The sequence below is a fragment of the Lepeophtheirus salmonis genome, chromosome 7 (assembly GCF_016086655.4).
Source record: "Lepeophtheirus salmonis chromosome 7, UVic_Lsal_1.4, whole genome shotgun sequence".
Classification (NCBI taxonomy): Eukaryota; Metazoa; Arthropoda; class Copepoda; order Siphonostomatoida; family Caligidae; genus Lepeophtheirus; species Lepeophtheirus salmonis.
Genome location: NC_052137.2, coordinates 22,738,259 through 22,766,175, shown reverse-complemented (window position 1 = coordinate 22,766,175; position 27,917 = coordinate 22,738,259). Strand labels below are relative to the sequence as shown.

At 32.3% G+C, this 27,917-nt stretch overlaps 3 protein-coding genes and 1 long non-coding RNA gene across 6 annotated transcripts; 1 reads left to right on the top strand and 3 right to left on the bottom strand.

The window, feature by feature from the left end:
- Window positions 1-443: 443 nt before the first annotated feature.
- On the bottom strand, window positions 444-20,449 carry LOC121121264 (uncharacterized). Of its 2 annotated transcripts, none has more exons than XR_005865374.2 (3): window positions 18,714-20,449; window positions 1,435-1,589; window positions 444-1,368 (listed from the first exon to the last, which is right to left on the bottom strand). It is a non-coding gene; the product is annotated as an uncharacterized lncRNA (long non-coding RNA). The 2 variants fall into 2 exon arrangements; XR_005865375.2 differs by lacking the exon at window positions 18,714-20,449 and adding an exon at window positions 11,277-11,364.
- Window positions 13,046-18,177, bottom strand: LOC121121263 (uncharacterized). The gene has a single exon (XM_040716161.2). It carries the CDS (start codon window positions 15,021-15,023, stop codon window positions 13,332-13,334), a length of 1,692 nt encoding a protein of 563 aa, XP_040572095.1. The 5' UTR covers window positions 15,024-18,177; the 3' UTR covers window positions 13,046-13,331.
- A 396-nt stretch (window positions 20,450-20,845) lies between the features above and the next one.
- Window positions 20,846-22,810, top strand: LOC121121238 (polyadenylate-binding protein 2). Of its 2 annotated transcripts, none has more exons than XM_040716123.2 (4): window positions 20,846-21,312; window positions 21,375-21,588; window positions 21,647-21,783; window positions 22,206-22,810. In XM_040716123.2, exons 1-4 carry the CDS (start codon window positions 21,068-21,070, stop codon window positions 22,240-22,242), a joined length of 633 nt encoding a protein of 210 aa, XP_040572057.1. In that variant the 5' UTR covers window positions 20,846-21,067; the 3' UTR covers window positions 22,243-22,810. The 2 variants fall into 2 exon arrangements, with proteins under 2 accessions (XP_040572057.1, XP_040572058.1); XM_040716124.2 differs by having other exon boundaries at window positions 20,860-21,312; window positions 22,187-22,810.
- A 2,331-nt stretch (window positions 22,811-25,141) lies between these two features.
- Window positions 25,142-27,080, bottom strand: LOC121121236 (CYFIP-related Rac1 interactor B). The gene is made up of 2 exons (XM_040716122.2): window positions 25,841-27,080; window positions 25,142-25,624 (listed from the first exon to the last, which is right to left on the bottom strand). The coding sequence occupies exons 1-2, from the start codon at window positions 26,573-26,575 to the stop codon at window positions 25,358-25,360; spliced, it is 1,002 nt and encodes a 333-aa protein (XP_040572056.1). The 5' UTR covers window positions 26,576-27,080; the 3' UTR covers window positions 25,142-25,357.
- Between the last annotated feature and the right edge of the window lie 837 nt (window positions 27,081-27,917).

The window sequence follows — 27,917 nt, the reverse complement described above, 5'->3', positions numbered from 1 at the left end:
TATCAAATAAAATCTATATTTTGTTATTATTTTTTCATTCATGAGGAGAGAACATACATAAATTGATATAGATATTGAGTAGTTATGTGTGAACGTGCACACAAAAAATGCAGAATAACAATGAAGATTTGTTGGGGAGCTCTATATTATTAAAGCCCGGCAAATCTGGGTACTAGTAAAGAAAAGAAAAAGAATGAGAAAATATCAGTTTCTTTTTTATCAGATATTTTAACAATATCAGCCATTTTGCATTGTTAGTTTGTTATTGATAGATAAAAAAGTTAGACGCGCGTGATTTTCTATTTTTGAAAAAAATGGAAAGAAAAAGTCAAATTTTTTTAAAATTTTTAAAGATTGTTTATTTTTCTAAAATAATTATTGAATGCAAAATGCTAAATTTTGAAGAATAATCAATCTTTTAAAATATGTTTAAAGAACTTTTCTGTACATGGATTTTTTCTTTCCATTTTTTTTAAATTATAGAATATCAAGGAGCATACAAAAGACGTATAACCTCTTTATCTATCAAAAATAACCTAACAACGCAAACGTTGGGGACATTTGTACCAATAAAATAAAAAATAATTTTAAGAATCGAAAGAGAATTAAATTAGAAAATATTGTTTTCTTTTTTTCAGACCTCGTATATTATATAGTCCCTAAAAATCACAGGTGTTTGACCACTTCATATTGTATATGCATTTAAATTTCAAATTATTTTGTTAAAAGGATGAGCAAACCATATTTTTTATTAATCATCCTTCTATTCTCACCATATTTAACAAGGAATCCAAAATACTGCCAATCCTGGCACAGAAAGATTGCACAGTGTTAATCAGGATACTGTTTTATTGATGTACAATATGCTTTTTTTTTCTATATTTACACTTAACTGTAAACTAATTTTAAAAACTATTGAGTACTTTTGTACATTAGCAATATTTATGAGATAATATAAACATTTTTACGTCTTTTAATTAGTGGGGGTGGGGCGGGGGAGGTTAAAATCGAATTCAATTTTATCCCAACTTTTCGGATGCAAAATATTTTTTTAAGCTTTCTGGAAGAAAAAAAAATCAGGCCAAAACCCACGAACTACACCCAAAATTACTCTCCTTCCAAACATTCTTTAAATTGTCGAGGTGATACGTTCAGGGTTTTTTCTTTTATTTTTCTGGCCGTGTCTGGAGGATAGGGTGTGTGCTAGGTATCACAGGAAGGTCCAGTTTCTAGAGTATTCCATCAAGAAGGAGTTGACCAGTCTATTTGAGGAGTCGAGTGTAGAATATTTAGAGGATGGTCCTATTTTTAACGTCCATAACAGTAAAGGCTCTGATGGGTGGGTGTTGATGAAAATATCAATGTTTTCTGGAAAAGAAAATATATGATATAAAAGACAGAGGTATCTGAAAAAAGGAAAATAAAAGACAATACCATAGGTGGAACACTGCATGAAGAATGAAGATGATCGCCAGATAGAAAAACCGATCCCATTGGTGCCCAAATTTCTCAAATTAAACCCCGTAGTGTGAGTGAGAGCTATATGCCTACACAAGTGGAAAGCCACTTTAAAAAGAAAAGAGGGAGACCTACAAAAACATTAATAATCAATGGCCTCCCAAATAAAAAGCTATTTTAAACATCTTGATTTAAAAAAAAAAGTTATACAAAGAAAATACTCTATAATAAAATAACATGGAAACACTTATGACTTACAATGTTATATCAATAGCCTTTCTAAGTAGAGCGAGTAAAATAATTAAATTCATCAAAGGAGTTTCGTTTCCTCACATAGTTTCTCTAATTGATACAAGGTGTGAAGATAAAAATGACATTGTCCATTTTTTTCCCGAAAACTCATTCTTTTTTCTTCACAAAGGCAACGAGAAAGACAAGCCATCCGTGAGAAGAATAATTTTTCTTATAAAAAAGTCGCTTAGTCCCTGAAAGGAATTAATAAGTAATAGAAAAGGATTTTCTTCAAAGAAAAACAACACTATATGCGTTATATGGTCAAAAAAAAAAGTAGTGAGCCAAGTTCGAGTCTTACTACATAATCAAGATCTGCAAGGGATTTAGTCAATTATTGGAGCTGAGGGCTCAAATATAAATAAAAGTTGCGTCGAGTACTACTTTCAGATGATTTTGTGAAATAAATTTCCTCACAAAACCTCTTGTTTAAATTTTACTCTTGAAAAATTAAAAACAATAAAATAAATAACCACTAAATAAGATCAACCCTGTATATCCTAGGTATAAGATCAAAATTCCTTATAAAGTCTTATTATTCCTGTACGAAATTACATATTTCTTTGTAAATTTTAGACATACTTTGCCCACTATTCAATAAGGCATGAACAAAGCAAAATATTTATATTATCTGCAAGGTGGAGTGACAGTTGGTACCTTGCCGTTCATAAAAATGACTCATACACTAATCAATATTTTCACAGTGCACACAGTATGTAAGTAATATACACCTATATTTTTATTAAATAATATTATAATACAGGGAGTTTTGTAATTTTTCTGTAAGAGGGTGCTACTCTCTGTTGCTTTGTTTACAAAAAAAATACAAGTAATCTATGCTCATTCTCCATGAAGTCTAGCACAACAACTTGCAATGTATAAAAAAAATCAGATATGGATCTTTAAAATCTTGATAACGAATATTACGGATGAAATGTAGGGTAAACCGGGTAGATTATATGTTTTATTTCAAATTATAATGATATTTGTAGCAGTTTCACAATTAAATGATGTTATTTCTATTAATTATAATTCTGTATTTGTCTAGTAAACAAAGCAATACTTGCTGTATTTTAGTTTTGGATTTTTTTTTTTTTTTTTTTTTTTCAAATTATCAGCATATATAGGCTAACTGTGACCAATACCATCTTACCATGTATTGTCTCTTTGGGGAGCCGTGACTAATACCTTCAAAAATTGTTTTGAAACCAATACAAGAACCACATCACTAGTGATATATCTTGATTTGTAACTTTTTTGACTCAAAAGCTTCACAATTAGTAAATAAATTGGGTCGAAATATAAAAAAGTCTTTAATGGGTTAAGAAGAAATATTAAAAAATATAATTATGCATTGGCTACATTTGATACTATCGATCAGTAAATAATAGTATTTTGTATATAAATATTATGTAGCTATTCTTCAAACCGGAAAGAGTGTTATATATTACAAGGTTAATAGAAATTCAAGGTTACATTATAACGTGGGTATGACTTATGTTTGACTTCCAATTCGCTTTTTAATAGTGACGTTATAGAATATGATTGGTTGTGTGTTTTTGTCAAAATCTATCTGTCTTACCCAGCAGTAGGTACGATACATTAAATTAAAAATTCTAGCAACAGTGACGTCAAAGGCTATGAGTGGTTGCGTTTTTTTTTTAAATCAAAATCTGTATGTCTTGCCCAGCAGTCGGTACGATACATCAAATTGAAAATTCTAGTAAGCCCGATTACATGATGGTCTAACATTGTTTTTCTATACTAGTTAGTTATATTTTTTAACGCCTTTCCTCCGTATTTATAATACATTCCAAGCAAACTAAAAAACTTTTTTGTCTTTCCTTCATAAAGGGAAAAAGAAAAAAGTCTTAAAATCAGTAATTACTCGTAGATAGTCAATTTTTCCTGACTATGGGAATATTTTCAATAAATATGGAATTGATCACACTAAATAATTTGTTTTCAACCAGTCAAAGATCGGAACGCTATTAAGGGGCAAGAGTAGTAGAAATATTGACAGCTGAAAGAAAATGCATTGTAAATGAAAATGTTATTGGGACAATTCTATGATATATGTATAATACTAATGCTGAATTTAGAGAATGGGAAGCCATTTTTCCCATCCATTCAATCAGCTTTCCAAGAAGGTTTGAAGGATGCTATGACAAATGCGTTTTTCATTCAAAAATCAAAGTAGAAGATTTCAGGGTTTTTTTAATAGATTTTTTCAAATGACATAAATATTTGAGCTCCTTTAAAAAGAGTACCTATAAATCACATGCATTTCAAAACAGTTAATTCTTAAGTGGGTTGATTTATTTACTTTCTTGAAGAAAAAGATTTGTGATATACTTGTTATAAATAATCCTAAATATAAAATTCGGTTCATATTAAGAATTTTTTTATTTAAACTCACTAAAATTGTTATCATTAACTATGTTTATGTTACATAATCGTTGTATATTTACTTTCCAATTGCAGTATATTCACACTTTTATGCTGATTAAATAATGGGGCTTCTTAACAAATACCGGAAAAAAAAAATAGTAGCAACATTTTATAACGTATACAAATATTTTGCCTTTAATTTGATTGCATTTCTGATTTTTTTTTTTTTTATTAAATAAAGCCACAGAGATTTTATAATGTTTACTTATACTTCGATACTCCTTCTGACCAATTAAAGGGGGGGAGGGAAGTTGTTTACGTTGTGCAACATTGGTATTTTACAAAGATTATATATATCACGAAAATTTTATGATATCAAATTTGAAAATAAGCGTCGTCGTCATGGTTGACAAACTTTTCCTTTTAATTATTTTTCTCACATCGTTATTTTAACCTTCTAAAGTGTTGTCTTATCTTATTTTGTGAATATTTGAAATAGTGGTACATTTAATCCTACGATGGAAAATAAAGTGATAGGTTTAGTGAAAGGAATTCAATTATTCCATATTATTTTCATATATTTTGTTAATAATATAGCAGGGAGCACATATCCTCGCTAACTCAAATATAACATATGAATTTTGCTGTCAGCTATCGATTACCTCGTCTCGCTTTTTCATAATTTATTCTTTTTGATAAAAAAAAAAGCAAGTAGTCAGTTATTTCATAATAAGTTTATTATGTTGTTATCTATATTTTATCACGCAACTTTTCCTCCAAAAATAAAAATAAAAAAGCCCGTAATCATATGGTAGTTAGCCAAACAAGTCTATCGTTCTAACTGCTATCTATATATCTCTTATTACTCCCAGACTATCACTGTTATATTACTTCTTCACCATTTTTAAAATAAATTACATGATTAAAATCTACATAGTATTCTATTCGATACTGTATTATAATATTACTTAGTAATATTTGATTAAAAGAGTAGTTTTGATAAGTTATTATATTATTTCTATGAAGAAATAGCCAAAAATTCTTCATAGAAATAATAAAATAGCCCTTATATATAATATAATATATAAACGATGAGGGATCAACAAAAATTGTATTCCTGTTCTGTGGCCTTATCTACTTTATTATCATACCCATATCGATCTAAACTTTATTTGTGGTAATTGTTTTGCAATTGACAGGTAGAAAAATGTTAAATGTAATATCTGTAGCACTCCCAGATTAAAACATTTCCTCTATGCAAGTTTTTTTGCTCAAAAACTATTTTATTTCAGTTCAAAAATGTTGTCTTTGTGGAAGATATATTAATTGTAGCACTTGACTTTACATATATTATCTGATGCTGATGAAATAAAAAGGTTATAATATTGTACAAAGTCAATTAGTTTTGCCTTTTGATTTTTAATCATAAAAAATCATTTCCCCTACGTGAGATTCTGTGACCGACCCTTGGTCCACTCCAGATATTAGTTGAACTCATTGAGTATTCTTAGAACAAATGTTTACAGAAAAGCCAAAGGTATAGAATACAATTAATTTTATAGAATGGGCATAAAAAAATAAGCTTATGTTATGTTGTAGGCTAAAGGAGGACTTGCATCTTATTTTCTTCTATACCTTAGTAGGTATAGAAGAAAATGAAGAATATGAATAGTAAAATGTAGATATATAGTAGCATTGAAGGTATATAGTAACTAGTAAGTTATTTATGAGCATTTTTCAATACATTTATTTTAATTAAGAGAATATAATATATCATTATATTAGTATTACGTATATATTTTAAATATATTTATAGTATGAACTTAAGAAATTAAATGAAAATCAAATAATAAGAGTAACTGTGAAAATAAAACATCATGTACTGTTTAAGAACTGAGCCAATTGTTCCAAATACATAAATTTATTTTCTAATTTTACTATGGAAGAATCTCAACCCAATCTATTGTTTTATATATCCGGATACATGGCCTCTTCCATCATTAAGTTTTCTCAAAATTAAAGGTTGTGAATGCACGACCTTTTTGATTTCTGAGAAATCAGAAATCATGGTGAAGAATTTTCTGGCGAAGATCGAGATATTATCGAAACATTTCAAGATAGTGTTAATGGGGGTGGTCTTAAAAGGGCTTCAGATTTATTATATTGAGCTACGTTACATGCTAGTCAGCTTTACAATATGATATTCTCAGCAACCAAAACTGACAAATCCAAGACAATGCTTTACAAAGCTATTTGACAATTTATTAGAAACCGGAGATTCCTATTTGATTGAAGTGTAAAAAACAACATCATTTTGATAATATTGCTCATGTTGGATTTGAATATTTTAATATATCTAGCAAAAATCTCATAAATTAGACTAACTGTAGCATAAAGTGTTTTATTCAGATCTTAAATTAATAATACATTTCGATAATATATGTAGTATCTCCAGAATAATACACACTTCTTATAATTACTAAAACATAAGTCTTATTATCGAGTAAACGTAAACGACTGAGAGAGTTTATACAAAATAATAGATTAAGAAATACTCTCGGGAAGAACGTGGAATCAAATTGTATAGCTGAACGCTACACTATTCCCATCCCGGATTGAAATTACGAAACACGGGTAAAATAACGATTTAAAAAAAATGTAAATGAAATAAAAAACGACAAAATACTAAACTAAATGGATACATAAGCTGCTTTTAAGCGATCAATTGACTGTTTCGAAGGGGTTCCTCTTCTGTTTAAAATAAAATAGTCATCATGTTTCTCCAATATTTCGAAAGGGCCCTCATATGGAGTGTCAAGAGGTCTTCTGATTGGGGTACTCATTCTGAAGGCTTTCTTGGCTAATCGCAAATTTCTCTCTTCAGGTGAAGTCTCTTTGCTAAATGAAGAGTGATGATTTGTCCTGAAATTATTATTCGATGTTTTCTCCCTTTCAAACACATCAGGGAGAGAGTGAGAACGAATTTCTTCCCCATAAACTTCGTGAGCAGGAGAAACACCAGAATCCGTACGAGGAGTAGTTCTCAGATCCAATAAGATCCTGTTTAGTGCCTTTATCCAATTTTCCACGTTATCCGAAAGACGAGACCTCAAAGCCTTCTTCAACGTCCTGTCTTCTCTTTCCACCAACCATTGGATTGCGGATGATATGATGTGGTATATTTATTATCTATTCCCAAATTACTACACATGTACCTCCATACTTCAGAGATAAATTGTCTTCCCAAGTCTGAGTTCATTATAGAAGGGACACCAAATCGGGACACCCATACTACTTGAAACGCATTCGCAATCACTGGAGCAGTAGTATTCGAAAGAGGCGCTGTTTCTAGCCATCTAGTCCTTCTGTCAATTATAGTAAGCAGATATGTCATTCCATTTAAGTGAGTGAAGGGGCCAACTAAAAACATGGACATGGTAGAATTTCTTGTTAGACACATCAACCACTGACGGTTTTTTGTTCACGTGGGTTATGATCTTCGTCTTGCCACAAGTATTACAACCATAGACTAACTTTCTTAAATCTTTTTTAAATTCTCCCAAAAATAGTAAGAAGCTATTTTCCTTATTATGGCTTGCGCCCCTCTGTGACTTTTCTGGGCGAGGGACTGGATTATGGATTCACGAATCACAATGAATCCATTCACATCACGATCTTGATGGTTTTCATCCAAGGTCACACCTTCACGCCCCTGAAACGACAAAAATCCTTCCCAATCCACCACGTCCATTAGGATATTATTGAGTCTAGAGAGAAAATCTGCAGGTATATTGTATTTGCACTGATGTGTCGTAACGTGGCTCCATACTCAGACCCTTCCACAAAATATCGATGCACTTTGTTTGACCACGTAGGATTTTTAGCCTTGAGGGCATCGTTGAGTGGCTTATGGTCCGTAAAGACAGTTATATCCCATCCTTCGGTAAAACATTGAAAGTGACGCAGGGCTTCTCTAACACCAAAGAGCTCTCTTTCAAATGTAGAGTACTTCCTCTGTCTAGGGTTCAGAGCTCTACTAAAGAACCCTAATGGGAGGAAGTATCCCTGGCCATCTTACTGCTCGAGAACGACTACAATCGCTTGGTCAGATGCATCGACCGTAAGGAAAAGCTCCCCCTCCAAAGAATAATGCTTCAAAGTGGCAATGCTGGAGAGGGTGCTTCGCAATTTGAAGAAAGCCTTGTTGCCCTCTTCAGTCCACTCAATCTTGGAACTATTAACTTTAGGGATTAATTTATATGGAGGAGCTAACAACTCTCCCAGACTAGGAATGAATCTACGATAATAATTCACCATTCCAATTAACTTGTGAAGGTCGTTGCCCTTACCAGGTTGACCAAGCATCTCGATTTGCTTAAGCTTTTCTTCAATGGGACGGATACCTGTTGACTAATTTGATGCTCAAGGAACTCGATCTAAGTTCTGCAAAACTTGTTTTTTTCATATTGTACGCCAGGTCATTATCTTTTAAAATTGAAAGTACTTTTTAGATGTGGTCATGATGTTCCTTTTCGAAAAGAGAAGCTATCTTGATGTCGTCGATATAGGCAAAAACATAGTCCAAATAAGGAATCCATCAATCTTTGGAAATTATTGCAGGCGTTGCGTAGTCCAAAGGGCATTCTTGTGAATTCATAAAGCCCTGCGCACGTCGTTATTGGAGTTTTCTTGCAGTCTTCGTTTCACATTGGTACCTGATAGTAAGCATGCTTTAAATCCAATTTAGTAAAGAACTTACATCCTTCGATATTCCTTATAAAACTCATGAATATGAGAGGTTAGGGTGTTCAACTGCCGGTAGTCACCAACCATGTACCATAAACCATCCTGCTTTAGTACCAAGTTAATTGGGGAAGACCAATTGGATTTTGACCTGCGTATAATTACAGCCGATAATAGTTCATAAATTTCTTTCTTCACTATAGTCCCTTTTTCATTTATTAGATGGCGAGTACGTGAAAAGCAGGGATTCCACGTTGTGAAAATTTCGTGCTGAACTGCATGACGTGGCTCCGGACAGAATTATTCTTAAGACTGAGGAGTGGAGTATCGAGCTAGCATTTTCCTTGCAATGTCGCACCCTTCTTCTATTACGAAGAAGTAAGTTCGTTCTGTTGCAGTGAACCTAGTTCCATGTTTACAGACAGTTTGCTCAAGAAATCGGCACCAATGACACCATCCTCAATATCCGCCACGAAAAACTCCCACCGGACCTTGCTCACGGGGTCGAATTCAATCCATAATTTCCTAGAACTATGAGTTCTTACAGGAGTTCCATTCGCGGCAACGAGCTTGGGGGATGCTGGATTACGTCTCTTGGAGAAGAGGCTCCTCGGAACGATCGACCGCTGGGATCCGGTATCGACGAGGAACTTAATCTCATTACTATAAATAAATAAAAGAACATTTCTAAAAGGCGAGTCCATGCAAGGTGAATTTATGTTTAACGTCGGGATGAGGATCCGACCATTGCCATTTTTTGGAGTGATGAGCTTTGTGCAAATTTCAGGAGTTTCACACTTTATGGCCTTTCCCTCCATTTCCTGTGGTAGAAGCATTCCTTCTTCTCCTTAATTGGGTCATGGGTTTTAAGTTCTTGATAGCATGAATCACGCCTGGGCCTTCAACCATAGTTGTTTGATATTTGACGTTTCTAATTAAATCCGTCAGGCTAAAATCCGAGAACAGGACCGATAAACCAGCCCTTCTGCTTTCGGGGAGACTCCTCAAGAATATTTGTTGGATAATATCCTCACGGACATTGGGAACATTGGAGAGGTAATCTCTTGCCAAGCTCACAATTTCATCAATAGAGTGGATATGCGGCGCTTCGATGAGCTGGAAAAGCCTTTCAATTTTATCCTGGGTGGCTATTTTGTGCTCGTCCAAGACTTTCAGATCGGAGTAAAGGGTTGCGCTAATGTGTCTTCGCTCTCATCAAAAGGGTACAGGACTTTGCCATCTGGCACACAATAAATTATGATACTCCAGATATGGTCAGCCAGAACGGGCAGACTTTGAACTGCCCTACAATGTGAGGGACTGCATTCGACTTCGGCTCGGCATGTCGGGGTCCCTAGTGTATTATCTCCGGAATAATACACGCCTCTTATAATTACTAAAACATAAGTTGTATTCTCGAGTAAACGTAAACGACAGAGACATGTTATATAAAATAATAGATTAAGAGATATTTTTGGGAAGAACGTGGAATCAACTTGTATAGCTGAAATAAATAAAAGAAAAGGATAAACTATAAATAGTTGGCTTTTAATTTTGTACGTCTGTATCATAGAGAAAGAAATCTTTATGGTCTCTATCCCATTTTAATGAGTATATTTAAAATAACTAATAATTAAATATAAAAACTATCATGGGAAACATTTATTAATAATCTTTATTAGTGTGGAGATCCTAAATCTTCATGGGGGGTAATATTCCAATACGGTGATAAGCAATTAAGTTTTTTAGAAGATGATTAAGACTAACTAAGTTTCGAAATTGCAATTATATTAAATTTTTCCAATATAAGTCTACAGAAGTTAAAAGGCACTTAGGACTCAACAATTCACATAATGCAGATAACAGCAAAAAATAATATGCATTGCAGACTAAAGTATCGAGAGAAAAAGCTGCATATTCATTAAGAGTCTAAGATTGACTTCTTGTAGTGACTTCAGTAGTAATAAAGAAATCAGGCGTGAGATTGAAGTGTCCAGGTTATATAATTATCCGTATAGACCGTATATAACAAAGTCCAACTTATAAATGGAATTGATATAAATCTGATTACAATGAGTGATTTCTGCATTATATGCGATACACCAAGCGCACTGAACGACTCTTACTAATGAAATAGTTTTCTTAGAGTAGGAGACGAAGCAGAGTTGACTTTCAAGAATTTGAAAGAAGGAGCTGTGGATGGAGGATGAGAACTCTCTCTCTGTTCCACGCTGCGTCTTTCCGTCGTTTAACAGAACTTCTTAGTTCTTACTTGTAGAAGTATACGATGATTCTGTAGAAGATCTGGAGGAATTTAACATTTTATGTATTGGGGCAATGATTAAGGAGATTCAAAGTGACTATGACATACCTTGACATGAAGAGTCACTTACACAATCAACCATCCTTCCATTATAGGAGACAAGATCCACCGACTTGGGTGAACAAGCTATGACATTGAAGAGAGTATCAGAAGGATATTCCTAGGAATGGGAAGGATAGGTGGTTGCGGAGCCATAAACCCGATTGCTATATAGGAGAGATCCATCCAAATGACCATGAATTAAATATCTTTCCAAGTCATCATGCTGTGTAATGGAATTCAAAGTCGTACCTACTAGGGTATATAGGTTTTGTGAGTCAAAAAGAAGTTGAAAGTATCTCATAGATAATTAAATTTATGATCCCCATTTCTATAGTCCCAGATTGTAAGATATGTCAAAGATTCGCACATGGGGTTATCTCATTAACATAAAAAATTTAACTTTTTTTATTGTCAACTGTTGATGTTTCTACTTCTTTTCTTCAGTCAGAACGTTGATTGGTTGAATCCAAATTAGCTATTAATTTAAACTGCGAACAATGATATAATTCCATAGTTGGGATGATTTGAATATCACGGCGTTATCTCGCTAACACACTAATAGCCAAAGTATTTTTGTTGTCAGCTGTCGATTCCCTCTTCTCCCTTGAGACGTCAATGCTATTTCATAATTTATTCTTTTTCATAAATAAACGAAGTGATAAGTTGTTCTATACATATGCTCTATTTCCAAAAGAACAGGAATACAATTTATTGTATTTTGGCTATTTCCTTAAAAAATTAATATATTAAATTATCAAAACTACTCTTTTAATCAAATATTACTTAGTAAGATTATAATACAGTATCGAATAAATTACTATGTAGATTTTAATAATATGTAATTTATTTTAAAAATGGTTAAGAAATAATATGAGAGTGATAGTCTACGAGTATATAACTATAAGATATAAATAGCGGTGGTATGATTGGCTAACTACCAGATGATGTCGGGCCTTTTTTCTATTTCTCTCTGGAGAAAAGTTGTCTTTTTTCTCACTATCATCCTAATTTTTTTACGTGATATCAAGTACATTTTCTAAGTAATTTTTATAGATAAAAAACCTCAATACAAGTTAAAATAAGTAGCAAAGAAACAAGAAAAATGAAATGCTACTAGATTTGGTTGCGGACATTACTTATAATTTAATATAACTAATTTATACGGAACTCCAGATTAACCTTTCTAAGTCTTAAGACTCAAATCAACAAATTCATAATTATGGGCTTTATATGAGCTCAAAAGATATGTCATAATTTGCACTGAACTAAATAAACATATTAAATATGTAAAGACTTGGACTTGTGAGCAAAAACTCGATACCAAAGATTTGCACTTTCAATATAAGTACTTTCTCCTAAATTTACTAGTAGATGATAAATTGAAAAATTTAAACTTCATTACAAATTTTGCAATGATATAAATACATTTTATAGAGTTGGTATAGAATATTCAAACTCCAATTCCCATTTAGAGTACACATGTATGTACTTAGTTCATAAAATAGCACATGAATTAAACAAAAAATAATTTTTCGTGAAATAAGCTGCACTTTTCAAATATAAACTCTTGACATTTGCCTTAGTTATTTTTAAAAAATTAAAAAGAAAAAAAATGAAGAAAAGACTATCGCTAAAATTGGCTACGCCATCAAATTATGACAGATAACCACATTCCACTATCATAAAAAATCATCAAAGAAAATTATTTTTTAATGATTGTTTTTATAGGTCACTGAGGTTATAGGTCAAATTTGAATTAAATCAATTTGACATGAATATTAATAAAGCTACAACATAGACGCAACGATAATATTTTTACTCACATCCATAAATCAGGTAAATTGTGAAGTGTTAAGAACATTTTTTCAGATTTTTTTTTTCTAAAATGAAAATAAATCCACAAAAATAATTACAATTATACAATATAATTTTTATAAATTATTAATGATAATCTTTTCGAATGAAAGATGACATTTTTCATCTGCTTCCCTGTTATAATATATTTATATAACATACAGTCAGAGAAATACATTCCATTTGTACTGGATGGATAACATTGGGTGTATCAAGAATTTTCAAGTGGTTACGATTCCAAAACCCATAAGATATTCACACCTGTAAGTCCAAAATTGATTCGTCCGACCATGCCATTTTCTTTTGTTTTGATGTGATGCATAAACATGAGTAAAATATGAAATAAATTATTTCTGCCGGGTTCGACCTCCAGAATCTTGTCTATAAATTGTAAGTAATAATAGGGAGGCTTCTGAGGACTTTGCACAATAGCCACAGACACTGATGACTTCTTAATATCCGGCTTTTCGGGGCTCTTGAAGTAATAAATGGAAGAAAATGCTCGGCCATCTCCTTCAATGTAGTCATAATTTGGGGGCAATCTGGAATCTAAATAACATGCAACACAGTGCATGACAATTTCCGCATCCGTTACAAATTTGTCATTCCAATCAGTTCCTCTAAAACGCCCTCCTCCATTCCATCTATAGGTTCCCATTGCTCCACCCTTACAAAGCTCTCTTAATCGTCCAACCAAATACTCTTGATTTGTAGATACCTCCAGGAATGGGACCAAAGAACTCAATGATGGAATATTATTGAAGTGAAACAATGAGTTTTTCTTAATTTTTTCCAATCCAAGTTCCCCAATTCGACAATCAGATAATCCTAGACGACTAAGAGCTTTATTTGTGGAGTCAATTTCCTTCACTATTCTTGATAAAACGGTTTGACTTATCCACATCCTAAGATTTTGCGTCATTTGAACGAGTCTCAATGGATCCACTCTTAACTCTGAGCTAGCATTGGTTGTTTCTTTGCGAATTGTTGTAGAAGACGGAGATGACCCTGGATTGTTCGATTTCATAGCTCCAATATTTCCCAGATTATTACAAGAATCCGTATGATGAAGGACAGTTGCATTCCCAGGGGATGAACAATTTCCTCCACATTTCGTAGGTGGCTGTGTTGCAAGTTGATAGGTATATTTTTTAAGAATGGGGGAATAATCCAGGCCATTATTTGTTCCAACAGGTGATGAAGCGGATGATGACTTCCAAAACGAGGAATTACCGCCACTAACTGTAGAGACATCATTATTCGTAGATAAGAAAGATTGGCTTTTTTCCCAAGTCTCAAAATCTTTTAAATACTCAGTTAAAGATTTATCGTCATTAATTGAGGAATTATGTGACGTATTGTTAAAATGGGCTCGTTTAAAATCATTTGGACGTCTTTTTCCTGATTGCTCTTCTTTAGTGTCTTTAGTTGGAGAAGAGTTACTCTGCGTATTGAAGGATTGATATATCCAGGATGAGGAGTTGAGAGAGGTATTCATTGATGACTCCAAGTGCCCGCCTTTTAGAATAAAACTCCCTTCAAGGGGAGAAAATGTAGGAGGGGAATTTATTTTTTTTAGAGGACTAGACATTAGCTTGAATCCTGGAGAGGTCGGCCGTAAACCAAGCCTGGTCATTTGACCAGACGTAAGTGGAATTTTTTCACGCCGAAACATGGGAAACACATAGGAAAAGGCGTTCAGGAGACCTTGAGTCAGTACTAGCAAAGCTATAAAAGATTCTAAATAGGATACTAAAAACACATCATGTCCAGGCACCAAGAACCCAAATTGAGAGTCCAGAAATAAGACAATGGATATCGGAATTTGGATGGCAGCCATTCCAATTCCACGGGAGCACTTCTCCAAGTGAACGATACGATCAAGTGCAGTTTCTAATATTGGAAAACCTTCAAACAACATTATCCCTTGATATTAATCACTACATGAACAACAAGACTCCAACAGAGCTTTGAGTTTTGATGAGGAATCACTTGAAGATGCCCCAAACCCGGCAAAAATATTAGCTGAGAGGTTGCGTTGACTTGATTCTTCTTCTTTTTTTCTTTTAAGTTTCTTCTTTTAATTGTAGTTCCTCGCGCTTCTGTACAAGTTGCAATTTCTTTATCTTAAAATGCAGTATTTAATTACAATATTGATTGTTCTAAGTAGCAACTATTAATTGATACTATCATTTCAGTGTAATCTATTAAAATTTCATGGTTATTATTTATTTATAATTATGAGTAATATAACTGTGGGCATTTAAACTTTATAATGTACCACAGAATACTTATATTTTATTAATTTCTACTAAACATAGCCACGCCATTAATATATCGATCATCCATGGAGCATGATCATCATTCCAAGTTCTGTAAATCCTTCATTTAAAATTATTCATCTTATTTTTTGCTTGCAACTTGTACAATGTGCTTATACGAGTTGCAACTTGTACAGAACATATAATTCGGATTTAAAAAGAGACTAAAAAGGAAGGAGGAGATAAGTTGGTTGAAATAAAAAGTAAACAAAAACTATGAATTATGTTCAGCATTCACGTAACCTCGATCAAAAAATATAAAATGTAAATACCCTTCGCTGATGATTAGGGTTATGTATTTTTGTTTTAAAATAACTTTTATAATTTTTTAGATCATAATTATGATTCAGATACTATGAATTATTGTTGTAATTAATAGTTTAGGGTTTCTAGTTAAATTTAACCTTTTCCAAAACGTTGGCTTCTATTAAATTACATTAGATGAATCCAATGAGTTCCTATACTATAGTATAAGAACTCATTGGATAAATCACAGTCAAAAAACGTGATAACAATGAACTTTGCAAAATAAGGTCAAAGTGCATATACTAAATTTTAGAGGAATCAGAATTTAAGATAAGAACAAACATTATTTATTTATATACATGAATTCTCGTTCCCTAATCGTCTCTTTAGTCCGATCCAGCTAGCAGTTCGCACACATGCTCGTTAATTTCAAAATGATAATATTTATTTAGTTATACTTTTTATACATTGTAGCTAAGGATTTTTAATAATGATTATTAATTAATGACAATTTAGTTTAGGTAGTTAATAAACTATCAACCCTTGGCGACGTAAAACTTTATGACAAGTATTATATTAAATAATTTATGATTTACAAAAGTAAAGATTTTTCCATTATAAGCAATTAATTGTCTAAATCCAGATACATATTTAAACTAATTTCATGTAAATATTTGATATTAATACCAGATTTATATTATATTTTTTGAAAAGGGATTAAATATACATTGGTGCGATACACGTTGCACTGATACCTTACATAAAAATATTTGGAACATTCTACATGAAGTTAATTATAATAGATATTAATATATTCAGATTTATGTGTCTAAAACATAAAAAATATATTACCCCAATATTTTATGATCTGATGAAATTATATTCACATAAAATGTACTACTTGCAAAATCCAGGTCTTTATTTTTTCAATTTACATTTATCATACTGATTAAAACAATCAGAATAGGGTCGATTTTAGCCTTTAAAATCAAAATAATTTACAAAGTATTATGATTTGAGACTTGGGTTACATAAAATACGACTATTATAATTACATAATGTGTATATTGTGTACAAGTTGTAATTTGTATTTAAGCAGATTATTTAAGCCTTATTTAATTATTAACCATTATTTTATGCTATCAAATCACTTTGATATACTAAAATGACTTATTTATTATGTATTTAAGAGAATATAAGTAGTAGACATTAACAGTGTCTACTGAATTAGTATCATATTTTATTAGAAGCGTAGCTATACATTTGTATATTTCGTATTTATGGCGCTCATAATATGTACGTATGTTAATTATTTATTACTTATGGCTGATATATTATTATAATACACATTTTCCTGATTAGACTAATCTGGGATCCCAGAGTTATCTAATATATTTTACTTTTAAGAAGATGATCATTCAAAATCTGGAAGACGAACTTAGCTTAGCTAGAGAAGATTTTTATCATTTGTTAAAATATATAAGAGTATTTTATAATTCAACTATGGAGTCAAAGTCAAATCTCGACTCCAAGTTCCCATCTCTGACCATAATTGACCATTAGGTCTTAAATTATTTATTTTTTGTTACACTATTAATGATTATAATTCATAACAATCAATAAATCATAATTGTATTATTGAAAACTCCTCTTCTCTTCTGTGGGATATTCAAAAAAGGAACAGTCAAAGAAGAAAACAATTTATATTTTCCCTACAGCAGTTTTAGAGTGTGAGGCGTGATTCATCAATCTATAATCATCCTCTTCATAATATGCCCGACTACAAGGTAACTATATGTGTGGCAATAACATAAATGCAAGCTGAGATTTTTTGATGAAATAGGGAAAAACGCATTATAAGTTTTTTACTTCAATGAAAAACCAAAGAGGAATTTTTAAAGAGTCAAATACATTATTAAACAACTGAAAACCTGACAGGTTATTATTTGACTGATATTTGTTTAAATTATTACATGAACATATTATATCCAAGTTCAGTCAATTTGATCGTACGGTATTTGAACTTTAAGTCGAATTTTGATATCATCAATATAATCCATTTGAGTAGGTGAGGCATGTTCTTAGCAAGCTAATCCCTTTATATTTCCATTATTCTCGTAACGTGAATATACTCTTCTTTTTTAATAATTTTCACGTCATGACGTCTCAGTAACATTTATGATCAGAGTTACCAAATAACCAATTTTTATCAGGTTCAGTTAACCTTAAAAACCGCGACTCCTCAGGACTTTTTTGAAGTAATATAAATTATAGTACTCATATCAACGGATAAGTTTATCATACTATCGCAATATTGCGAAAAAGTTTCCGAGCTGGCTTTTATGTTATGGCCACACATATATAGTCACTTTGCCATGGCCAGACTACGTCAGTAAACAAAATAACAGAGTTGAAGTCATATGAAAAGCGACATTTTGCGAAAAAGTGTTAAAACTCTGCACCATGGCATCTCCTCATACTCTATAACGTCACTCATTTATTTATAGAACGTACTGCGTATTATTAAAGCTTTAAACCAAGTACCAGGTACTGTTTAGTTATTATTTGGTAATATAAGTAGGAGTTATGATGTTATCTAATATTTTTTTACTTTTTAAAAGATATTCATTCGATGTTCGGACGACTAACTAGGGAAGATTTTTATAATATGGAGTTTTGTTAATTTGTTTACTCTAGTTCAAAGATTTATTCTGTGTTATTTTTTCGTATATAATTAATGTAAAATATATATTTGATATTAAACTATGGAGTACAAGTTCCGACTTCTTATAATAAATGACTATTGTATCTTAAATCAAAACATCAAGGAAACGTTCGCTTTTTTAAATTTCCCATTCCCAAAAATCCAAAAGAAGTCGCAAGAAGAAAAAAATGGATATCAAATCTTATATATCTTCCTAATAGGAAACCTCCTGATACTCCTGTATGTGAAAATAAATTTACTATTGAGTCAATTAAAGCGGCCCTCAAATTAAAAATGGCATGGGGTAAATCTGGTTATGAATTATTAAGAGAATATTTACCTCTTCCATGTGTAAGAACCCTTCAGAAAAATATATACTCAGCTGGATTGTCTAATCTCAATTAATCTTCCTCAGAATCCTCCTCCAAAACCTGAAGGCAAGAATGTTGCACAAGAATATGCAATTGTATATCTACTTCTCTTGAGAAATAAGAAATTAAACTTATATAAGTTCTTACATTTGACTTCATTTGTAGATATATTATTATTATCTCCCACGCTGTTTAATCGAAACACTCAAAAATAAAATAACTAATAATCATAGAGATTTATAATAATACTAACTATATTTACATATATAAAATTATCTGTTTCATAATAAATATTGATCTAAATATATTTCTATATTAAATTTCTTTGGATTGTCTGATTATTATTTTCTTTTGTACCATTTCACCATTAAAAACCTATGAATTGGACAGTAAAGGGAAATTATAAAAAGTTGAACCAACCGCCACCTCCTCTGCTAAATCAACTCATCTTCCAATAGGCACCTTTTTAAAATATTAATGGATCAGAGTAAAGGTTTAATGCTTTAGATCAGAGGTGCAGCAAGTTTTTTGATACCAAAGTATACATAAAATCTTAACATACCTTCTCTCTTTTTTCACCCAATAGGGAGGCCGACCAGTTCCTTGGAAGTTGGATCCCGGTCCTTTAGGTCTCTGTTCTTCTCTATTATACGTTCTTTTGGGCAGTGGTTCCACATTATAGTCTTCCTATTCAAAAAATACTTTCAAATAAGCTATGACGTTATGAATTACATCAACAATCTTAACTTTATTTGACCTCATAATATACATTAACTTGACACTGGAAGCTTCTTATGATATAGATAAGGATAAAAAGTAACCTCTTGCTCTAATAACAACCTTAATTGGATATCTGACAAATTGTTGAGTTGATTGGAGGAGTGAAACGTTTTTAATAATTCCAATTATTTATTTCGTCTTGCTTGAGAAGATTCCAAATTCGTATTTCACCTTTCGTTAGATTAAGGAGTGTTTCGGGTATAAAAATTTATGGGTATATATATTTTTTAGTTTGCTTCATTTTAATATGACTTGGCCTTCAAAATATGACATGTAGAATGGCAGGATTTTTTATCCCATAGGTCGTCTTCAAAGTCCTTATTCAAAAATGTAATGAGTTCATACTTGAATTCTTGTAGTTGTCTTATCTTTTCTATAGATATATTTAAGCCATAGCTTCCAAAGAGTCGGTTCCATTCCTGTAGCTTACGTCACAACATTAATCAGAATATGGAAAAAGTAATTATACTGCGAGTTCACGTCGAATCTCGAGTCATCCCTAAGTCCTTGAATATTTCCATCGAGTCATCAGATGTCATTCGTGCTAGTCTCAAGTTCATAACTATACAAGTAATATAGGGTCCATAGTGTTAAGGCTTTTCTTGACTCCACAATATGAATATAATAGCTTTGGAGTCCCAAGTGTCCAGATTCATCTTCTAAATATGGACTCAAGTCCAAGTTTTTGCCTCTGGCAATAATTGAATATTGTATCTTAAATTATACATGTACTATTATAATAAATAATAACAATTATAAAATCATGTTAATGTATAATTAAAAACACTTCATCTCCTTAGAGCTAGTGGTTATTCAAAAAGAAGGAAAATTAAAGAACCAAATAATTGGTTCTTTCCCCACAGCAATTTTAGAGTTAAGAGTGTGAGGCGTGCTTCATCCCTCTTTATTAATTATTATTTATCCAAGCCCACAATAAATAAATGAGTGACGTCATAGGAAAGAGACATCTTGCGAAAATATTATGACATATATTGACAATACTATTTCCCCAGGCTAACGCAGAGAACAGTGCTCGATGCGCTACTAGGTTTAATGCTTTACTCAGGACTAATGCAAATATTATATAGTATATCTAGAGTAAAAATAATCTTTTATATAATGATTAGAAATTCTAATTATAAATATAATTTTGATGAATTTATGGGTTTTATAGTACATGAGTGTATGACTGAAGTGATTTGATGAATTAAATTATATAATATAATTTTTATTTATTATATAAATATTTATTTTTATAAAGTTTAAAAAAAAGGATACTAGATGGAGTTAATTTGAGAAAGGAAAAGAGAAGAGTGATGAGACCGGCTATGGCAGTATGGGCCAAGGTAATAAACTTCAACTTTGCTACTGAATTTCCTTTCCTATATACAACTAGAAAATACAGGAGAATTGAATATTGACGCTACCTCCTTGACTACTTCTGACCCTCAACTTCCAGATTCCATCAGTATCTTCATCATCTCTTTGGATTCATTGATTATCTTCCTGGATTCTTCTAGTGGAATCATTTTCTAAATACATAATGTCGGAAGATTACGAATTAAACGCGGACTTGTTGGAGGGTGGAGAAGCGGATATGACCCTAGACTCGAATGATGATTTGGAGACTATCAAGGCTCGGGTACGTGAAATGGAGGCTGAGGCAGAGAAATTGAAAAGGATTCAATCAGAAGTAGATAAACAGATGAGCAGCGCGTCTATAAGCTCAGGGGGATCGGCCCTTCCCTTGAATCTGTCCTATGAAGAAAAGATGGAGGTTGACGCGAGGTAAGGCTTAAGAATTCTCTAGAAATCACTTTATAGTTACTTATTATCACAATGTTTGACAGGTCCGTCTATGTGGGTAATGTGGACTATGGTGCCACGGCCGAGGAACTGGAACAGCACTTTCATGGATGTGGCTCAATCAATCGTGTAACCATTCTGTGTAATAAGTACGATGGGCATCCCAAGGGATTTGCATACGTTGAATTTGCTGATAAAGATTCGGTCAGTACAGCAATGGCCCTAGACGATTCACTTTTCCGTGGGCGACAGATAAAGGTACTTGTCTCAAAGCAATTAATTCGCATTTGCTGACTCATTTTATTCATTTTGATAGGTCATGCCTAAGAGAACTAACAAACCTGGCATTAGTTCCACTCATCGTCGGCCCAGAGGAGCGAGACGTGTATTTATGGGTGCCACAAGAGGAACTCGTGGGGGTAGGGGAGCATTTACAGCGCAGCGCCGACACGGGTAAAACATTAATAACTGTTTGATTTTATGGTGTTGAAGTTTTAAAATTTTCAACAAATTAAGTGACTGACTGCCGTGGATACGGTACCATGTGTGTGTGTCAGATTGCCATGGCATTTTTCATATACTTTTAGGTGTTAGATGATCGGTATATGTCTGATTGTGATAAGGAAATTATTATATTAATTAAGAGGGCTTTATTATCTTGTTCCTGTTAATTTTTAGTGATTTGATGGTTATAAGAACTTTTTTCCTAGTGTAAAAAGAACCACTAACTTATGTCAGGGTTTTTTCCGGATAGATATGAGATTGTCCATCTTTTTAGTGATAACATATTTGCCATACATCCGTATCCATTATGTCTGTCATATGTGTAGATAGTGAGATTAAATAAATCATGTAGCAATTTGCTTTTATTGTAGATACTCTGGACGAAGAGGTTTCTATACACCTTACTAAAAAAATAATAAAATCTTCGAAGCACATGGGAGCGAAAAAAAAATACCATCGTCCCAATCCCCTTTTCTTATATAGCGCAAAATATATTTAGTTATGAATCTACGGAAGTTATTCGAAAAATATGATAAAAGATGGGCTTGACGAGAAAAAAAAATAAGAAAATCGTCGCAATGTGAAAAGAAAAAAGAATAAAAAATTTAAAAAAAAAATATGTAAAATTATGAATATGCCCACACACAAAAAAAAAAAATATATTTATTAATGACTAAAACACTAATTTTGTTTTTTTTTCTAAGTCAATCTTCACATTCATTGTCCTCCATTACTGGAAGATTTTGAAGTAGGGGTAAGTATAATTTTTACTTCGTTTTCAGACTACTCCCAATTTAGTTAACTTTAATTGGTAAGGGTCATGAGATGTTAAAAGGAATCAGTGTCCTCTTTAAATTAAATTTGAAAATTGTAATCAGGTAATATTGTATGTACATAATATCTCTACTCAGAGATAATACTATAATGTAATAATATATATTTAATTCATGGTTACAGAAATAAAAAATTGTCAGTACCTATTTTGTTTCATTTTAACTGTATTATCTACTGCCTGTCGTCACATATTAGTATACATAGGCAAAGAATGTACTGGCTCAGACTTGAGGAATTTTTTCTATTCTCATTAATATTTTCTGAAATCTATTGGGGTTTATTCAATGAACTCTGGTTATTGCTTCAAACAAATATTCATTTTGGTGCAATTTCAACGACTTATTTTACTTGCTGTCAAATATCAGCCATTGGATGTAGAACTCGATTGAAGAAATCATATCATTTTCTGTCTTTAGCATCTGTGTTGTCTAAATTTAGGTTCTTTTATTTCCTTGTCTAAAATAGTTTCATCAAAACATCCATTAGAAACTAAAATATTACTTAGAGCCTATCTAGAAACTTTATCAAAAAGTATTTCAGCAACCAGTTGTAATAGGGGGTATGTCAATAAAATAAAATTAACTAATATAATTTCTTGGCTACCCTAATTATCGATGTAGCCCCCCTTGACAGCAATCACTACTTCCAGGCGACCACGCAAGGCCTTGCACCCATTGCAGATGTAGTCCTCGGACATGGCATGCCAGTGCTGGTTGACGGTGTCCTTGAGGTTGTTGAAATTTGGGAAACGGACGGTGCAGGTCTTGGAGTCAATATGCACCCAAAAAGTGAAGTCCAATGGGTTGGTATCTGTTGAGTAAGGGGGGAATATTTTCTTTGACCACAAAGGCAGGTCGTCCTCCAACAACTTCTAGGGGGGCGTGTGTTATGAAGTTTCCTACTTCATAACGGCATAGACGGATGGGTTGGAGATCCCCAATTGCTTTGCAATCTCCGTTGGTTTCTTGCCAGTGTCCACAAGTGCGTGGACCGAAATTCGTTGGTCACTTTCAGAAGGCATTTTCTCGGTTTCTAAGAAACTCGAGAAGATCTAGCTTTTTAGTTTATTTTTAGTATTTTACTACTGGAACAATTTTACCACATACACAAAAACGAAGTGAACATATGTTTTCGCCACACCCGTTATTTCTTAATAAAATCTATGACAAATCGTTCATTCGTTATTCTTTTTTTTTAATGCAAAGTACTTCTACAAGTAAATCTGATGATGCTATTTGATATTTTCAGGACGGGTCTCATACTCATAATATGTTAACAACAATGAAGTAAATTTTTGTCTTCAAATTCTTAGTTTAATTATATTCCAAACCTCAAATTTTGTTTAATTTACTTATTAGTAGTAACTAAGCATAGTTGAAGCTATTTTTTATATTCATTTTCTTCAAAAAAAAAAAAAAAAAAAAAATTGTGTAGGTGTTTAGTTTATTACGTTTAGTTAAATACGAATTCGGTCATAAAAAGATTAAAACTCATTGCTCCAAGTTTAATTGTTTATCTTACTTTTTTTTATCCATTTTCTTTATTAGAACTCTGCTCTAAACACAGTCAAGCCATAATTTAAAAAAAGTTAAAATCAATGTTTGTATAATTTATATCATTGATTTGAGTCTGATAAATGGACAATTCCTCGCCATTTAAAATATTTGACGGAGAAGATCATCTTATACATTACGATCGGAATAATGAAAAAAAGCTGTTTAGCTTGTCGGATTAAAACTAAGTTAGATGCGATGAAGTTTTGCATCCAAAATGCTTAAGAAAATGTCATTTAGTATAAACTATACATTAAAATATACCATGTCAAATATTACTATTTCTAAGAGAAAAAGTAATATTATATTCCCAATATAAGGTGTCATAAAATAAAGTGATTATAATGAAGAAAAAAATTTATTTAATGGAAGTAAAGAATTGTATGGCAGTATTGAATCGATTCTTGAAGTTATACAACCTACGACTCCAATGGGTTAAAAATATCATTTGTTTTGGTGGTATGTATGATAATAATAGAACATTTTTAAAAAGTGGAAGGCCTTGCCACCGTCTCTTTGATGCCGATAACTATTATTTTGTCCATCGTTATTAGAACCGGGTATGTAAAGGTTTCTACATAGATTATCTTCACCACTAATGCCTTGGGAACGAAATAATAATTATAGAGCACGGAAAAGTGTTTTGCCGTATGAAATTTTTACTCTCCTTCTAAAAAGTAATGGTCATCATCAATTTTTATTACTGAAGATGCTCCAATACACGGATAATTCTCTTTGTTGACACAAAGTCGCAAAACAAAATACTGTCGATTACATAGAAATGCTTGTCTCCACACACACGAGTCTTTCGACTTCATCAGAATTAATTTTCAGGACCTTTTACATTTTTATTTGGGAACTCCTGCTTAATAGATATTAGTATGTCGATCAATTAATTATATACAAGAAAAGTCATGTTCTAAAATTAAAATGTTCTATTGTATTTATTCTCTCTCGAATTTCGAAACTCTATATATATATATATACTTTAAATAAAAATTATGTCCAAATTATAGTACTAAAATTCGAATGCGCGTGAGAATACCACGAAGGTCATTTAAATAGTCATGTCTTAATAGGTAAGGGGCAAAAAATAAATAATAACTGTTTAAAATTGTGCCTATAACGTTCAAATATTAACTAAGCTCCTCGAAAAGCATGGCTTTTGTACTTTTTGGCGTAGACACATCATTAACGTGTTTTGTAGTATAGCGTAAGGCGTTCATAAGGCTCTCAACACGAGATTTTTCTTGATCCCTTAAGACTCTGACACATCCTTTAACGTTCACATCTGAGCTCTTTGCGAAGGCTCCAACAGGATGAACATGATCGTAGAGAATGATAACTGCGGTCATTACTCTCAAAATGAAACACTCTGTTTCTTCCGGGTGTCTTATTCGGGCCTGTAATAAAATGAAAGAAAAATTAAAATATTTTAGAGATAATTACTCATACAATATTGTATAATATAAAACATAAAAATTGATATGAAGTACTTCCCCTAGACTTAACAAATAAGCATAAATGGATTCAAAATAATAGGAAGAAAAAATTATGTAATTTTCGATGAAGCTCAACCAACAAACTGGGGAAATCTCATAATTTAAATGAATAATCACCTTCAAGTTGGGACTATCAAGCATTCGAACACATATATTAGCCATCACACTAAGAGTATCCAGAGCTCTTCGTGTCTTTGAGGGATCATCTTCCCTAGCAATGTAATATTCGACACAAGAGCTAATACTTTTGAGCATAGGAGCAGCATGACCAAAAAACGGAGACATTGATGCAGCCATATCAATATTAAGAAATGGATCCCTATTTTTAGATTTCTGTGTCGTGCGTCTATAGTACGCAAAGTCATTTTGTAAAGCTGGATTGACAAGTTTAAGTTCGTCAAATTTTAAAACGAACTCAAGGATCTTGGCAAATTGTTTAACAAGAGCTTGTCTCTCGTCCAGAATTTCTAGAATAGTGGCAGGATCACTTTCCTCTTTTTCAATGAGTGCATCCAGGAGTTTTGGAACCAAAAACTCCATTTTCTGTGAAAACACATAAAACCGTTTGAGCTTTTGAAGGGAAGGAAGAAGAGCATTCCAGGCAGCGGATTGTGTTTGAGGAGAGGGCTTTCCAATGGCTTCACGTATTTCTTTGGAGGCTCCTTTGTAGTTTTGTAGATCTCCTAAGACGCTCAAGGATTCTTTTAACAAGGACTCTGCCTCCTCATAGAGTAGAGTTTCATCTGGAGTAACTGGAGCGGCATTTTCAAAATCCACAAAGACATCGTATTTCGGGGGAAGAGCACAACAGGCTTCTCCATCCCGAGCCAATAATCGAAATATATTACCCATCCTTAGCACAACATTATCACTAATCACCTTGTCACTTTGGATTTTTAAGGGGGTTAAGAAAACAGTCAGGGGGTAAAAACCAGGAGGGAGGTCTCTACCGACGACATGTCCTCTTCTTCTTCTCACACACTCCGCTCTCAAGTCTTAGTCCTCCTCTTCCTCTTTTAGTTTTCACTCTTACTCACAAGCTCACTCCCTCTCCCTCAGATCCCGGCCCTCTTCCTTTTGCTTCCATCCACTCTCACTCACACGCTTTTTTTAAATGATGTAATGTAAATGTAAAATGCTCCATCAAAACATGTAAGCTCCAAAATGTCAAATATTATGTATTTGAAATATGCAATGACTTGACGGAAACGGTCTCTTCGATAAGAAATGTATTGAATGATGACTTTATGTATAAATTACAATCACTAGCTTTTAAGTATATGTACTACGCCTTCAGACGACGAGGAGGTTATCAAGAAAAAGTAGAAAGTAGTGGATTTACGAAAGGAGCTCTCCCTCTCTCTTTATATTAATGAGATCTCATTGCAAAATGTTTGCGGAAAAAAAAATCGATAACTTTAGGCAGAATAACTCAAACACATTTGTTTAAAGTTCTCTTATATATTATTTCCTAGGTGTGTCATAGAAAAAGACCATTAATCACTTGTATGTTGATACATACTTCATATATATGTTGAGATTTGAGTCTGGTCTGTGGGTACAATGTTGAAGAAAATATAAGTAGATCCTCAAGGTCATCCATAGGTTTTATCGTTCAAATGAAATCCTTTATTTTTTATTATATGTAAGCGCAAATGAAAAGTATAAGTTGTACTAGGTAAACGTAGATTCAAGAATTCATTGAAAATAAAATATGTACAAATAAAAAGTAAATTAAATTTAAAAAAATCAACTTTTGAAGCTTAATTATCTTTTGCGTCGTATACAAACAGAGTGTGTTCCCAAGTACAACTATGTCATGCTTTAAAAAATAGGTCCATTAAAAACTATGCTGGGGGCATTAGTCGGAGTCTGGCTGTTAGACAGAGGAATGCCATAAACTTGCAAAAAAAAAAAAAAAAAAAGTAATATATTTTATGCTTTCTTCATCCAATACCAGATGTATGCACATGAGAGAATAATTGTCTTCGGTTTTGACAAAATTAAATAATTTTTGATAATTTATTTATATTATAATTTAATGCATTTATCTCAGATACACAATATACATATATGAATAATTATTAGTATTCATTTGAACTTTTTATAATCAAATTCACAAAAATAGTAAAATATTTGGTATCAATTATGATAGTTTGTTACTATATGATTAATGCATTAATCATTATGTTAT

Bases quoted from the DNA above. Each gene is read 5' to 3' on its own strand.
- LOC121121263 (XM_040716161.2), bottom strand. From the start codon at position 15,023: ATGTTGTTTGAAGGTTTTCCAATATTAGAAACTGCACTTGATCGTATC.
- LOC121121238 (XM_040716123.2), top strand. From the start codon at position 21,068: ATGTCGGAAGATTACGAATTAAACGCGGACTTGTTGGAGGGTGGAGAA. The intron at 21,313-21,374 runs GTAAGGCTTAAG...AATGTTTGACAG, and splicing joins AAGATGGAGGTTGACGCGAG to GTCCGTCTATGTGGGTAATG. The intron at 21,784-22,205 runs GTAAAACATTAA...CTTTTATTGTAG, and splicing joins ACAGCGCAGCGCCGACACGG to ATACTCTGGACGAAGAGGTT.
- LOC121121236 (XM_040716122.2), bottom strand. From the start codon at position 26,575: ATGGGTAATATATTTCGATTATTGGCTCGGGATGGAGAAGCCTGTTGT. The intron at 25,625-25,840 runs GTGATTATTCAT...ATTTTATTACAG, and splicing joins TTGATAGTCCCAACTTGAAG to GCCCGAATAAGACACCCGGA.